Here is a 15,633-nt window from a genome sequence, read left to right on the forward strand (position 1 = left end):
GTAGTCACCTTAAAGTAATTTTCAACATGGCAAGTCAGGTTAGATGAGCAAATTCCAAAACAGAAATGGTGTACAAGTGCTGATAGAGCAACTAAGAAGGCACTGTTTCTCTTGCTTATGGTCAGTAACGTGGAATCATCCATTTGAAATTAATAGTGTGGGTAGTGATTACCAGAAAGTTCTTTAAACAGAAGACAAAGTAGCCTGATACAGAAGACAAAGACCACAGCAGCAATTAATGACAAAAATACTTGGGCCTTTTGTGTAAAGAAATCTTCGTAGCTGCTATCCAGACTGTTCACGTTTTGTTCTTAATTGATGCAATAAAGACCAAAGTGAGTTGGGTTTTGGGAGGGAAGAGACGAGGAATGTTTGTGCAATAGAATGATAGGGCACGGAGTAAGTAAACAGCAGGGAAATGGAGTGAGCGTAATTTTGAAGCTTGTGACGATACTAAACTTGACAATATAAAATAGCAGAAAAATGTGTTGCTGGAAAAGCGCAGCAGATCAGGCAGCATCAAAGGAGCAGGAGAATCGATGTTTCGGGCATAAGCCCTTCTTCAGAAGGGCTTCTGAAGAAGGGCTTATGCCTGAAACGTTGATTCTCCTGCTCCTTTGATGCTGCCTAACCTGCTGCGCTTTTCCAGCAACATATTTTTCAGTTCTGATCTCCAGTATCTGCAGTCCTCACTTTCTCCTAATATAAAATAGCAAGCAGGTTAGGAGAATTCTTGAGGAAAGCAGAGACATACTACTAAACTGGGTAGATATTTTGGAGATAGATAGTCACAAATCTTTAAAGGTAGCAGTACAAGTTAAGTAAGTAGGGAAACTTGACCTTATAATTAAGGAAACAAGCCAGTAATACTGAATCTGGGCCTTAGATAGAATACAATATCCAGACTTGGGAATCACACTAACAAGGATGTCAAGCTCTTGAAAGAGAATAAAAACAGGTTTGTTAGGTGAAGCATTTCACCACTCTTTAGATGCTTATTAAACTGACAAGTTCACAGGCTTGGCCTTTTGGCACATAGAGTAATTGAGTCATCGAGATGTACAGCATGGAAACAGACCCTTCGGTCCAACTCGTCCATGCTGACCAGATATCCCAACCCAATCTAGTCTCACCTGCCAGCACCTGGCCCATATCCTTCCAACCCCTTCCTATTCATATACCCATCCAGATGCCTCTTCAATGGTGCAATTGTACCAGCCTCCACCACTTCCTCTGGCAGCCCAGTCCATACACGTACCACCCTCTGCATGAAAAAGTTGCCCCTTAGGTCTCTTATATCTTTCTCCTCTCACCATAAACCTATGCCCTCTAGTTCTGGACTCCCCTACCCTAGGGAAAAGACTTTGTCTATTTACTCTATCCATGCCCCTCACTATTTTATAAACCTCTTATAAGGTCACCCCTCAGCCTCCAACATTCCAGGGAAAGCAGCCCTAGCCTATTCAACGTCTCCCTGTAGCTCAAATCCTCCAACCCTGGAAACATCCTTGTAAATGTTTCCTGAACCCTTTCAAGTTTCACAACATCCTCCCGATAGGAAGGACACCATAATTATTCCAAAAGTGGCCTAACCAATGTTCTGTACAGCTGCAATACGATCTCCCAAATTTCTGCACATTAAGTAGAAGATTCTCTTCAGCACTTGCTAAGGCGCACAACCAGGATACCTTTTGGATTTTGACTACTTTGAGGCTGCTCAACAGCAAACCTAGCAGTAAAGATCTTTTCATCTGAACTGAACTTGCTTCTGGCCTCTAGTCCTCCTTTCTCAGTGATAAAAGTACAATTTAGTAAACACTTCTATGATTATCTCACCTGGTAGTTTGTCAAGTCATTTGATTTAAATTACAAGTTTTCTTGCAAATATTGCTTTGACCCAATGCGAAAAAAAGTTTGAACCTTTAAATATTCACCTTCACAGAACTGAAAACCAAAATCCCACAAATGTCTACTTTAGAATTAAGTTCCCAAATAATAATAATAGTATGTTATAAATCTTTACCAGACTTACTGCCATACAAGTGCGTACAGGACAGTAAATGTCAATTATAATAAAACCAAATTGTTTTTGGGATCGACTTGCATTACCGAATCAAACAAAATGTCTGCAGCAGCAAAATCCTAACTGAGAGCAGAGTTTCTGAAAAAGTCATGAATTAAATAACTAACCTGGTGTGGGTTCTGAAATTACATCTGGTGCCTCTGTCATCTCTACTTCAAGCTCTTCATGTACTGGTGTTGAAATAACCTCCAAAGCTTCTGAAAAGTGAGAAAATACCATAAATACTTTGGCATTTTGCTAAGCCAGGAAACAAACATGTTAAACAAATCATCAATTTCCTGTACTGGAGCATGCAGTTAAATATTTGTTCTATTTCAATATTTTATTTTGATGTGGCTTTCTTTGTTAATTCTGAGCATCATTTTATGGTCTCATTGAGTCATTGCACCAACTATCATCTTCACCTTTCTTACTGCAATTCTGAAACTCAACTCCAAGCAAGCTCTCTACAGGTTTATTTAAGGATCAAGGAGAAAATTATTTCACTTTGGTCATCTCCACTTCTAAACCAAGGTCCCTCAAACTTCAGTCATCAACACACGCACACACAATGCTCATATTTGTGCTCAATTAGAGGCTGTTCGCCATGTCATTATTGACTCTTTCACCAAAGGATATAAAAGGACAGGAGTTACCTTAAACAGGCAGAAAATTAAGATCCTCTTCTAACCAACCCCTAAGTGCAACATCATTGCCAGTTAATCAAAATCATCCAAGGCTCTGGAAATATGGATAACTTCCCACATATCGGACATTTCATCTTAAAGAAGGTACACATTGATAACAAAAGCAACACTACCTTCAGTGCATCAGCTTAGCCTTCAGATAACTGATGAATAAAGTAGTCAAGTTTCAAACCTGGAACTAAGACAACAGTGCTGCTGGTGCTTCTATGCTCTTCAAAGACACAACTGCTTACAAAAACCACCTTGAGGTATTGGAGAAATACTAAACCACTGTCTCCATAAGATCCTTCAAATTTGTTGATTGAATAGAGTCTAATGGTAGAGCTTTCTCCTAAATCAACATTCGCATCATCAAGTTTGTATTTACCCAAAACCAACCTCGTTGGGTGGATCATCTTGTTCATACACCAAACAATAGCCTCTCAGAACAATTGCTCTACTCTAAGCCATACAATGGCAAAAGACTCCCTAGCAGTCAACAGGAATTTGCCCAAAATGAAGAAATAACATATAGGAAGGCACTGAATGGAGGCCAAGTTCAGGATGCAGAAATAAAGGGTATATAGCTCCATAAATACCTGACTTGCCTTTCCGCCCCAAAAATTACCTGCCTTTTGGGGAGGGGACTTTGGCAACAGACTCAGGCATATAAAAATGCACTGAACCAGGTGGAAGATCATCCTCAATGCCAATGGACTGCCCAAGATAACAATGATTCAATGAGAATGTAACATGCTTCTACAGACAAAGCAAGAATATGTTGGTACCTTTCACCCAGAAAATGTATAAGTCACTATTGCTGCAAAGTTAGTCACTGATGATGAACTATGATTCTGTGACTTGTGTTGCTTTTGTCCTGACAAAAAGAGTTTATAAGCGAAATATTAATCAAAATGATTTAAGCTGGGATTATCCTCATTAAATTTAAAACAAAGATTACACTATTAAACTTGAAAGAAAGTAACTCATGAAAACTCATAGGGAAAAGTCTACATAATCTATCTGGTTTATTTCATCCCGACATGGTAGAGCCCACAAGTACCATTACCCCAACTATCACCCTCTCTAAACAATGTGAATGAATACAAAAAGAAAACGTTGACCAATTTAGGAAATAATCTCAATACATGCCCTCATTCACTCCAGTGGCAAATTCTAAGAGATTGTTGCATTGGATGTATAATTAATAAACTCACCTCTTTTGCCTAATTGGAGATGTTCTCTGCACTACAATGACTGTTGTATGTTGTGTGTACTTTTGAGATAATAAGTAAAGTTTATTGAAGATTTGCTTTGGGACCTACTTCAAAACATTAATGTTCACATAGTTAACTATGTCTGATTTATACGAATTGCTTGACTGATCCATATTATTTATTATTGTAGATTGGCAAAATTACCCGAAGACTAAGCACTCACCTTCTTTGTTTTCCTCCTCTTTGCTCTCATGCTGTTTTTTCTTTTTTCTGGTATCATATACTGGTCGCTTCTTTGGCATTGAATCTTTGGATGGCACATCAACACCTTTGAAACCAAAGTCAAGAATTGCATTCAGGACAATCTTTTCCCTTGTGGCAATCACATTCATAAATGTTTTTTCTATAATCTGCAGCATTCTTTAAACAAAGCAACATTTTGCTGTCACGAATTAAAAAGATTCATGAATTACAATTCTGATTTGTCAGAATCAGAAAGCATGAAGAAACTCAGGAGGTCTGACGGCATCTCTGGAAAAAGAGTTAACATTTCGAGCCCAATATGACTTCTTCAGAATTTTTAAAATATACTTTTAATAGAAGCAGAGAGACAATGGGAACTGTTAGCATGGAGGCCCGATGCAAAAGACAAGGGGGTTGTTACTGATGGTGAAAGAAAGTTACTTGCCTTTTCAATAAACCACCTTGCTCCTGCTAATATGCTAACATTGTTTGCTGTAATGTTGCAATAAAGTACAATGCAAGCTTGAAGAACACCACCTCATTTGCAAGTAGGCACTTTACAGCCTCTAGGACTCAACACTGAATTCAACAATTTCACATATTGATCATAATGCCTGAACTCCATTTTTTTCTTACATGCTATTAATAAAGTGCCACTCAAAACACTGAACCACTGCAGTGGCACACAGACACAAAGATATACTATTATACTAAGTGGTCAAAAGCCTCCTGTGGTTTTAGCTGCATTAGCTATGAAGTACATTCAGTGCTACAGTAAATACACCAGTTATCTTAATACTATTAAATATTTTTTAACAATATAAATATTCCAATTTCATTTATACCCTGAGCACGAAGAAGTTCAAGTGTAGCCTCAGCTCTTGCTTTCGCATCCCTCTGGGACTTTGTCAACAATTTGCCTTCCTTCTTCAAGCGTTCTTTTCTTTCCTTTTCTTTTTGTTTCTTTTTTTCTTTACGCTCCTGTTCTAGTTTCTCCTGCAAAGTAAAGATATTGCATATTATTAAAGATGATCACTAGTAAGTCACACTTGATTCACTACATCTGAAGCACACAACCCTCAAGCTACAAGGTCACTTCATAGTCAGTTTAGAAGTTACCTCAAAATGTCTACTTGTAGCTATTTATTTTCAGCTTTATAAATGTTCAAACAAACCATTCAAAATTTAGCCCACGTTCATCATACTTAGCAATGGAATGAATCAAAAAGATTTTCCAGTGTTGAAGTCAGTTTTGTCTCAAGGTTTTTGATTAGTCACATTTTAATTTCAGATGTAGCAAACAGAGGAAATCGGGACTAACTTTACACAGCAAAGTTATATGCTCAAAAGCTTTACTGGCAAATTTAGGAGTGCAGGCCATACTCTCACTTTCTCATCAGAAATGCTTGAGAGGAAATTTTCACTGTCCAAAATACATTTCAAAGTTCCAACTGGTACATATCTGATGATGCAGAGATTTTAAACAGAGTATCACCAGCTTTGTGGAATTTTCTATTTGCCCTGTTTTATTGTAGCATCCATGTTTTTGCTGTGTTGAGATACAGTAGTTTAAAGTTTGTGTAAAGATAGGTAGCTCGGGTGTCAGTTGCATTTGTTGTGGCTATGTTCACCGAGCTGGGAATTTGTTTTGCAGATGATTCATCACCTTTCTAGTTTACATCCTCAATACTGTGGAACCTCCTGTGAAGCGCCGCTGTACTGCATCAGTTGGAATTTATTTAGTTTTGTTTCTGATGCTTCGGTTGCCAGTTCCGGTTGTTAATTGCAGTGGTCCATACACCGACCACTGCCATGAACAACTGACAACAGCAGGAGGCTCCACAGCACTGAGGATGTCACCTAGAAAGGGGACGAAATGTCTGCGAACCAAATTCCCAGCCCGATGAACAAACCCACAACTACTGCATACAGTAGTTTTATTAATCTCCCTGCATTTGTTGAATTACCAGGCATGTGATTATTTAAGTATTAAAACTTAGTAACCAGGATGCTGCATTGTGCCTTCAAAAGGTAATATGTTTCAGAAATATCACACCTTGACACATCTCTTGAGAACACCTGCTACAAATTACTGAAATACCCAAATTTTTTCAATAAAAGCAGGATTTAAAGAACCAGAAACCACTTGATTTTATGATAACATCGACAAGAAAACTTAGCATTCACTCATAACTATTTTTCTAAAGGTGACAACAATGTCTTGGCTCTGAGTATATTGTGATATACAGAAACCCTGAAGTTGCTATCGGAGACTCAGTTTTTTTGTTATAGAGATCACAGTTGATGTTGCTACAGATTGCAATCAAATAGAAGTTACTGAACTGATAATACCATGTCCTATTAGACTAATCTTTTCCAGAGTTTTGCAGTGAAACACTTGCATCTCATTTAACAGAGTGAGAGCGGGGAGGTAAGGTGGGGGGAGTTGCGGGGGCGGGGGGGGGGGGGGGGGGAGGAGGTGAAAGAGATTGTGGATGCAGTAAGAAATGAAAATACTATGGCCAAATTTCTGGATAACACAAAAGACAGGTGAGAATGCAAGTGTTGAGGATGACCTAAACACAGTATGCAGACAGGTTAAGTGAGAAGGTAAAACCTCAGCAGATGGAAATCAATGTGGAAAAGATGTGACACTTTAAACCTGACAGAAAAAAATAGGGATTAATATTATTTAAATGGAGAAAGACTGCAAAAAATTGCAGTACAGAGGAATTGGAGGGTCCTTTTGAACAAATCATACAAAGCTAGCATCCAAATTCAGCAGTTAATAGGGAAAGCAAATGGAATGTTCCCCATTTGCCTCTCAGCAAAAATCAATTTTTGAACATTCCATCAATTAATTAATAATATACCTGTTCTAAACGTTTGGCTTCCAGTTCTTCCAATCGTTTTAAACGTTCTTCCTCTTCTCTTCTTTGTCGTTCTTCTTCTTCTTTTAATCTTGCAAGTGCTTCTTGCATAGCTTTTACAGTAGCCTTGCTGGGACCAGCTTTCTTTTTCTCTTTTTCATCTTTATCTTTCTTTTTCTTTTTGTCTTTTTTCTTTTTCTCCCCATCATTTTCTTCACCTGCAAGTTAAAATAAGCGGAACCATTCTGAAATCCTCATCAAACTGCTCAACCCAACATTACCTTCACATATCAAGGAGAAACCCATTAGAAAAGACACCGAAATCTAGAGTTTGTTTTGCTTTTTCCTAATTGTTATACAACTTAAATATTATGCAAACTTCATTTCGCCCCTGTCACATTCTAACAAAATAATTTCCTCCAAAAATACTGGTGAATTTTATTTTGAACATCAACTGGGTGTCTAATATAGGCAGTGCCCATCCTCATATCACTAATGTAATTCACAGCAACTTCTGCTTGGCTAGCACGGAAGACAGTTCAATTTCCAAGCTGTTAGTTTCAATTTTATAAGGCTCCTCCACATCTTTTTAGAAGCACTTGGAAGTTTAACGGGATAAATTCACACAGCATCTTCAGAGTTTATTTTCTCCCTCTTTATTATGTCTTTGGTCATCTTTTGTTGGTCTTTGAACTTTGCTAATCCTCTGACTTACACTAATCTTTCCCACATCCTATGTAAAAGAGTAACAAGACTGAGAATTGTTAAGGTTTAGAAAAAAAAACCAAGGACAGGAAATAAAATGATAAATTGGGAACCAAACATAAAATTAAAAACAAGCAACAGAGATTCTCAGGGCTTTTGCAAGTTGGTAAAAAAGGAAGAAATTTGCAAAAGAAAATCTGGATTACTCTGAAGCAGAGGCAGAATATTAGGTTTCTTTTGAAAAGATGCACAAATTAAACAATGCAAGCTTTTCTTCAATTACTGTTCTGCAATATTACGGTGATTTGAAAGCGCAAGGTACTCAGTACGTCATGAATTGCTTCATGCGTGGCATAATCTCTCTTGTTTTTTTTCCCCCTGATGTTTTTAATAAACCAAGGGAGGTTTAGAACTGTCTCAGTTGTACCTCATAACTAGTTAAAATTTGTGGAAATATGAAATTTATGTAAACTGAACGCTAACTAATCAACTGTCTTATTTATTTTCAGCACTAAATTTCAATAACTCATTGTTTTAAAGTAAGATGACAAATTTACTTCTCATGTCATTAGAACTTTATTAATTTGATCTTATTCCTGAATTAGTGTACAGCATGTGGGGAGAAAAGAAAGCAGATTCTGCTCAAAACTAACACATGGAGTCCTGGGTTATGTCATCACCATGGAAACAAAAGGCTTGACTCAGCCACAGAACTTGCTAGACCACTGAGTAAAATAAAAGGTTACAACCAGTGGATGTGGGTCATTGTTAGTATAAATGGGTAAGAAAAAAAAACACTGATTCAGACAAATACTAATGCATTTGCAATGCAAGGCATGAGAAATGTCCATGACTATGATAAAAAGGACAGTAGCAGGCATGATAATTCTCAAATGTTCTTTGTCAAAGTTCATCCACTAACAAAATGGAGTCAGATTTGAGGCACTAAACATACAGTCTGCAAGGACTTCAATTTTTTTCTGACAAATTTTAAGACCACCCAAAGTTGGACTGTTATTCCTGAAATTTGGGAGGCTAAGAAGTGATTTGATCAAAGCTAAAGTGAACACACACCCCTCGCAGAACAAAGGAAACAAAATTAACGGAAATAACAATGGGGAATCAAAGTGGCAGGAGCTGAATAAATACTTGGTATCAGTCTCCATAGTTGAGCATTCCAAAATTACTAAATAATTTCTGACCGTTCAACAGTCAATCATATGGGAAACAGAAAAGAGCATTACTGACAAGGCCAGTGTTTACTGTGGTCCCCAATTGCTTTAGAGAAGGTGATGGTGAACACAGTTTTGAACCCCTAGGAAAAGTTCATTTATGCAATGTTAGGGATGGAATCCAGGATTTAAACACAGTAACAATGAGTGAAGGTAGACATAGCTCCATATCAGGAAGGTGCTGACTTGAAGTGGAACTTCCAATTTTTATGGTCCCATATACCTACCATCCTCTTCCTTTACACATAACAAAGGAGGAGAAAGACATTTTTATAAGGCACTTCTCAAAACCATAGAAAGTCTCAGAGCATTTTAAAACCAATTCAGTGCTCTAGTTACTGTATAGTGATGAACATGACCAGGAAAGTGAGGTAGCTAATTTGCACATAAACTCAAACAGCAATTTGAAATGACAAGACGCATCTTGATGTTAATTAAGAAATAAATATTGCTGGAAAATTGTCAGATAACTCCCCTACTGTCCGGGAATTATTAAAACATTCAAAAGTTCTCAGATATCTGGGCCTCTGTTTCTGTTTTACCATTCTTTGATCAATGGAAAATCAAAACGAATGCAAACCCTCATTTGCAGGCTGTCAAGACCAAGAGAACTGATTAATTTCTCCAGTACTATTATCTTTACTCCCACTGATTTCTTCAAGATCCGCCATTAGCACTAGACCCATGGTTCCCTATTTATTTCCAGAATGCTTTTACATCTTCTACCTGAAGACTAATAAAGCCTCTGTCATTTTCTTATTCACTATGCAGAAAATGGGGGAGATACTAAACGTGCATTCTGCATCAGTATTTACTGTGGAAAAGGACATGGAAGATATAGAATGTAGGGAAATAGATGGTGACATCTTGAAAAATGTCCATATTACAGAGGAGGAAGTCTGGATGTCTTGAAATGCATAAAGGTGGATAAATCCCCAGGACCTGATCAGGTGCACCCTAGAACTCTGTGGGGAGGCTAGGGAAGTGGTTGCTGGGCCTCTTACTGAAATATTTGTATCATCAATAGTCACAAGTGAGGTGCCGGAAGACTGGAGGTTGGCTAACGTGATGCCACAGTTTAAAAGAGATGTTAAGGACAAGCCAGGGAACTATAGACCAGTGAGCTTGACGTCGGTATTGGGCAAGTTATTGGAAGAAATCCGGAAGGACAGGATGTATATGCATTTGTAAAGGCTGATTGGGGATAGTCAACATGGCTTTATGCATGAGAAATCATGTCTCACAAACTTGATAAGATGGTTTTGAAGTATCACTGAGTCAAAATCTGGAATTCCCTCCTTAAGGGCATAGCGGGTCTACCAACTGCACGCGGATTGCAATGGTTCAAGAAAGCAGCTCACCACCACCACCTCTAGCAACTGCGGACAGGCAATAAATGTTAGCCGGCCAGCGACATCTGCAACTGAAGAAAAGGACATGGGGCTTCTTCTGTTTTACTTGCCCAGGGTACAATAATGTCACATTGGTAAAGCAAAGCCAAAGTTGGCTAGTTGGTTATTTGTAAAGACATTTGATTTGAACAAAATGCTGTGGTAAATTAAAGCAAAGTTACGGCTGGAAAAGATTTGGACTTAAATTCAGATTACAAAAATGTCATGAAAACAACTAAATGGTTAATTGATAAGATTGCGGATGCCAAAGTCACTCAGTATTATATTAGAAGATTTATTCTAGACGGACCTGTAATGGAGCTTCTGAGAGATTGAGAATTATAACATGCAAGTGTGGTCAAAAATGTATAATTGAGTAAAATAGCTCTGTCAATAGATGGAGCCCAGTCAATTAAAACATGATCAGATAGATGTTTAACTTTAATTTATTAAACTTGTCCTTTTGTATTGTCCTCTACACAGAGGAACCTTGATTATCCGGCATTTGATTATCCCAATTTTGGATTATCTGGGCAAATTCACAAGGTCCCGATGCTTGGCTAAACTACGTTCTCCGGCATTTGATTATCTAAACATTCAATTATTCAAACAAAATACTCCCGACTGTGTTGTTCGGATAATCGACCTTTCTCTGTATTTTGTATTTTTATGTAAAAAGTTTTGTTTTGAAAGTTATTTTATTTAAATATGGACATTGAGGAATGTACTCAACTAACGCTTTCTGCTTAGAAACACCCTGACATACCAGATTGTACACTATTTTATATTTTGTGATTTATTTTGCTTGAAAGTTATTTCAGCTGAGAGTAAACATATGGTACAGCATTTATACATGTATACTGTCTTTTCTCAGCAAAGACTATCTGTAGAAACCTAACTTGGGCTTTAACATTGATTTTTATGGGAAGCCATATTTCACTTTAAATTGTTTCATTTGATTTCATGATTTTCAGGAACACGATGATCACTTTACATGAGGACCCCCACATCTCATCACAACTAGAGATCAGCAATTCATGAACTGCAGAAGCTCCGTGAACATTCTCATTCTCTGTGAGGGTAGGGTGGGTGCAGGGTAATGGATGGAGGAGAAAATTTGAAGAAAATTTACATTTTAAAGACATTTGCAGAACGTAACTGCTAAAATTCTTGGAACAATATTCAGTGTTATGAAGCACACAACTAGCTAACATAACTGTCCAAAACCTTGTATAAAGCAAGGCATATGCACTAAAATAGTTTGCACCTCAATTATTTTATCACATAAACCTGATGCGCACAAAACCAGCAGAGCAGATATCTTTGCCTTTTACTGAGTTAACTTTACTAAATTTTTGCTGGAGCTTTATGTTTGAGATTTCATCACCTGATTACTACTCTTACCATAAAATTGAAACAGCCCTCAAAAGTGCAAATCATACTTTGCGTTTGATTATTATAATGAGGGTTGTGGGATAGGGGAGTGGTATAAAACGGATTTACTTTTGTGCATACGAAGCACATGACATGGAAACTATGAGTTTAAGTGACCAGCTCCTCAGTGTCACGATATGTTTTATTCATTTGCATGGGAAGGATGTTGTGAAACTTGAAAGGATTCAGTAAAGATGTAAAAGGATGTCACCGGGATTGGAGGATTTGAACTATAGGGCGAGGCTGAATAGACTGGGGCTGTTTTTCCTGAGCATCAGAGGGTGAGGTTCGTAAAATCATGAGGGGCATGGATAGGATAAATAGACAAGGTCTTTTCCCTGGGGTGACGGAGTGCAGAACTAGAGGGCATAGGTTTAGGGTGAGAGGGGAAAGACATAAAATGGACCTAAGGTGCAACTTTTTCATGCAGAGGGTGGTGCATGTATGGAATGAGCTGCCAGAGGAAGTGGTGGAGGTTGGTACAATTACAGCATTTAAAAGGCATCTGGATGGGCATATGAATAGGAAGGTTTTAGAGAGATATGGGCCATGTGCTGGCAAATGGGTCTAGATTAGATCAGGATATCTGGTTGGCATGGATGAGTTGAACTGAAGGGTCTGTTTCTGTGCTGTACATCTCTATGACTCTAAGAGGATTGATGAGGGCAGAGCAGTAGATGTGATCTATATGGACTTCAGTAAGGCATTTGACAAGGTTCCCCATGGGAGACTGGTTAGCAAGGTTAGATCTCACGGAATACAAGAAGAACTAGTCATTTGGATACAGAACTGGCTCAAAGGTAGAAGACAGAGGGTGGTGGTGGAGGGTTGTTTTTCAGATTGGAGGCCTGTGACCAGTAGAGTGCCACAAGGATTGATGATTTGGATGCGAGCATAAAACGTGTAGTTACTAAGTTTGCAGATGACACCAAAATTGGAGATGTAGTGGACAGCAAAGAAGGTTACCTCAGACTACAACGGGATCTTGATCAGATGGGCCAATAGACTGAGAAGTGGCAGATGGAGTTTAATTCAGTTTAATTTAAATGCGAGGTGCTGCATTTTGGGAAAGCAAATCTAAGCAGGATTTATACACTTAATGCTAAGGTCCTAGGGACTGTTGCTGAAAAAGGGACCTTAGAGTGCAGGTTCATAGCTCCTTGAAAGTGGAGTCGCAGGTAGATAGGATAGTGAAGAAGGCGTTTGGTATGCTTTCATTTATTGGTCAAAAGTATTGAGTACTGGAGTAGAGAGGTCATGTTGCGGCTGTACAGGACATTAGGCGACTGTTGGAATATTGCTTCCAATTCTGGTCTTCTTCCTATCGGAAAGTTGCGAAACTTGAAAGGGTTCATAAAAGATTTACAAGGATGTTGCCATGGTTGGGAGGATTTGAGCTATAGGGAGAGGCTGAACAGGTGGGGGCTGTTTTCCCTGGAGCGTCAGAGGCTGAGGGGTGACCTTATAGAGGTTTACAAAATCATCAGGGGCACGGATAGGATAAATAAACAAAATCTTTCCCTGAGATAGGGGAAGTCCAGAACTAGAAGGCATAGGTTTAGGGTGAGAGGGGAAAGATATAAAAGAAACCTAAGGGGCAACTTTTTCATGCCAGAGCAAGTGATGGAGGCTAGTACAATTGCAACATTTAAAAGGCATTTGGATGGGTATATGAATAGGAAGGGTTTGGAGGGATATGGGCTGGGTGCAGGCAGGTGGGACTAGATTGGGTTGGGATATCTGGTCAGCATGGACGAGTTGGACCAAAGGGTTTGTTTCCATGCCTTACATCTCTATGACTCTATTATAATTTTAACTCCTCGGTGTGTCTTTGTTTTTTAAAAAGAATGTTCATTGACAGAATTCAGGCATTGCTGGCTTGGCCCAGATTATTGCCCAACCCTAAATACCACAGCAGCAATGGTAGTGATGAGTTCTCTTCCTAAGCCACTAGAGTTCTTGATTCATAGGGTTCACCCACATTGCTGTTGAGGGAATTCCAAGGTTTGACATGGCAACAGTGAAGGAACTACAATATTATCACAAATCAGGATGGTGGCTTGGAGGTTAACATATGCCCTTGTGCTTCTAGTTGGCGAGAACACAGAATGGGTTGTCAAAGGAGGCATGTGGAGATTTTGCAGTGCACCTTGTAGATTAAAGACAACTTCCAGTGTGTCAGGGCTAAAGAGAGTGAGTGAAGGTGGTGCACAGGGTGCCAATCTGCAGGCTGACACTGAGCTTTAAATGTTGCTTGCGTGGAGCTCAAGTCAATCACTACAAAAAGCCGAGCCTCTGACCTGAACCGTAAATATTATTCATTTCACTAGTCCAGTTCAGTTTCCTGTCATAGTAACAGCAAGGATGCTGACAGTAGTACATTCAGCAATAGCAATGCCACTGTTTATTAGAGATAACAGTGCCTAGCACTTAAGTGGCAAGCAACATCTGTGCAAGCATAGAGACTATCCAGGTCTTGCTACAAACGGACACTGATTATAGTTCATGAATTTTTTTCCTTTTTCACAATCATCTTTATCCATTTCTTTCCCACCAGGGCTGCTACTCCTGTTTATCAAATGTCACCTATTCCTTCTAAAATAGAATGCATTTAGGAATTTTAACTTTCAAATGTGATCATGCGATCACGTCTCTGAAATGACTAGTAGATCAAAAGCAATTAACGATTATGCTATTAACAGATTACATTTATTGTGAATGTGTCCATTCAGATATATAGTATCTTCAGATTTGATTCTCTTCCCCACACCATTCCCAAAAGACGTTAATTGCTTTGCTCATTCTGAAGTCACTCTTAGCTAAATCCTCACGCATCAGCCTGCTTAAGTAGCTTAAAACGCCATCCACTGTTCCAAGTTACTCGATTCACCAGGACACTGTCAATAGGCTGAAGAGCCTTTTCTGCGTTCTATAACACAATGATTTCTGTGACTATGACTAGTGCCAGCCTAGTTTAAGTGAATTTTATCCCCAAAAAAACAAACAGCTCCCTTTGTGTGGCCTAAAAACAAAACCATTGTCTTCTACACCATTCCTTCAGCCTTGCATTTAAATTGTTAATCTGTTTATCCTCACGTCAAATGGACTATGATTTAGATAACCATGCCAAGATTACTATTCTTCAGTAAAATATTATTCTTAACCCTAGACATGACATTGGTTTCCAAGTGCACCGCAACAACTGAATCCTGCCCATCTACAAACAGATATCTTTAATCCTGGCACTTTGGAGTTAAGCAAACTTCTGAACTCGCCAATGGAGCTTCAGAGAACAGTATTTATTCCCTGCAGTACAGGCCTTTCCGTTACAACGCGCATTTCGTCAATGCAAATTTGCTGTAACGCAACTGACTGAGTGAGGGCGCTGTTTCTAAAATGCATGTTGGCTGTAACAAAAATGCAACCATTGCGGTACAAAAGAACTGATTGTATACGGTTTCCTATCATTACAACAAATCTTTATGCTGACCACAACTGAATAGCTTCCTGCACCCTTATTCAATGGTCAATTTCCCCATTAAGTCTCTCTTCTACTTCATGCAGGTACCAAGTACCTTGGATACCCTGTTGGCCAAAATCAAGGGCACAGACTCGACCATTACAAACTGAATCCTTGTACCTACACAGCACAGATGTGACTAAGGTGTGCATCTGTGCATACAGGTACCTGCTCCAAGGTTGCACACACAATGATTGGCACTAACGTCAGGCTCTGGATGTCACTGCCACTTGAAGGTCCACACAGTAGGAAGGAAAATTAGAGGGAACGCTA

The 15,633-nt window shown here is 38.8% G+C and overlaps 1 protein-coding gene across 4 annotated transcripts in view; it reads right to left on the minus strand.

The window, feature by feature from the left end:
- The window catches only part of eif5b (eukaryotic translation initiation factor 5B), a 90,366-nt gene that overhangs the window by 48,508 nt on the left and 26,225 nt on the right, over positions 1 to 15,633 (minus strand). For all 4 annotated transcript variants that reach the window (XM_072577647.1, XM_072577648.1, XM_072577645.1 and 1 more), the window contains 4 exons: positions 7,082 to 7,296; positions 5,054 to 5,204; positions 4,189 to 4,293; positions 2,191 to 2,280 (listed from right to left, as the gene is read on the minus strand). In XM_072577647.1, coding sequence (XP_072433748.1) covers positions 2,191 to 2,280; positions 4,189 to 4,293; positions 5,054 to 5,204; positions 7,082 to 7,296 — 561 coding nt within the window. The remainder of the gene's footprint in view (positions 1 to 2,190; positions 2,281 to 4,188; positions 4,294 to 5,053; positions 5,205 to 7,081; positions 7,297 to 15,633) is intronic.

Source organism: Chiloscyllium punctatum, chromosome 9 (assembly GCF_047496795.1).
Source record: "Chiloscyllium punctatum isolate Juve2018m chromosome 9, sChiPun1.3, whole genome shotgun sequence".
NCBI classification, from domain to species: domain Eukaryota; kingdom Metazoa; phylum Chordata; class Chondrichthyes; order Orectolobiformes; family Hemiscylliidae; genus Chiloscyllium; species Chiloscyllium punctatum.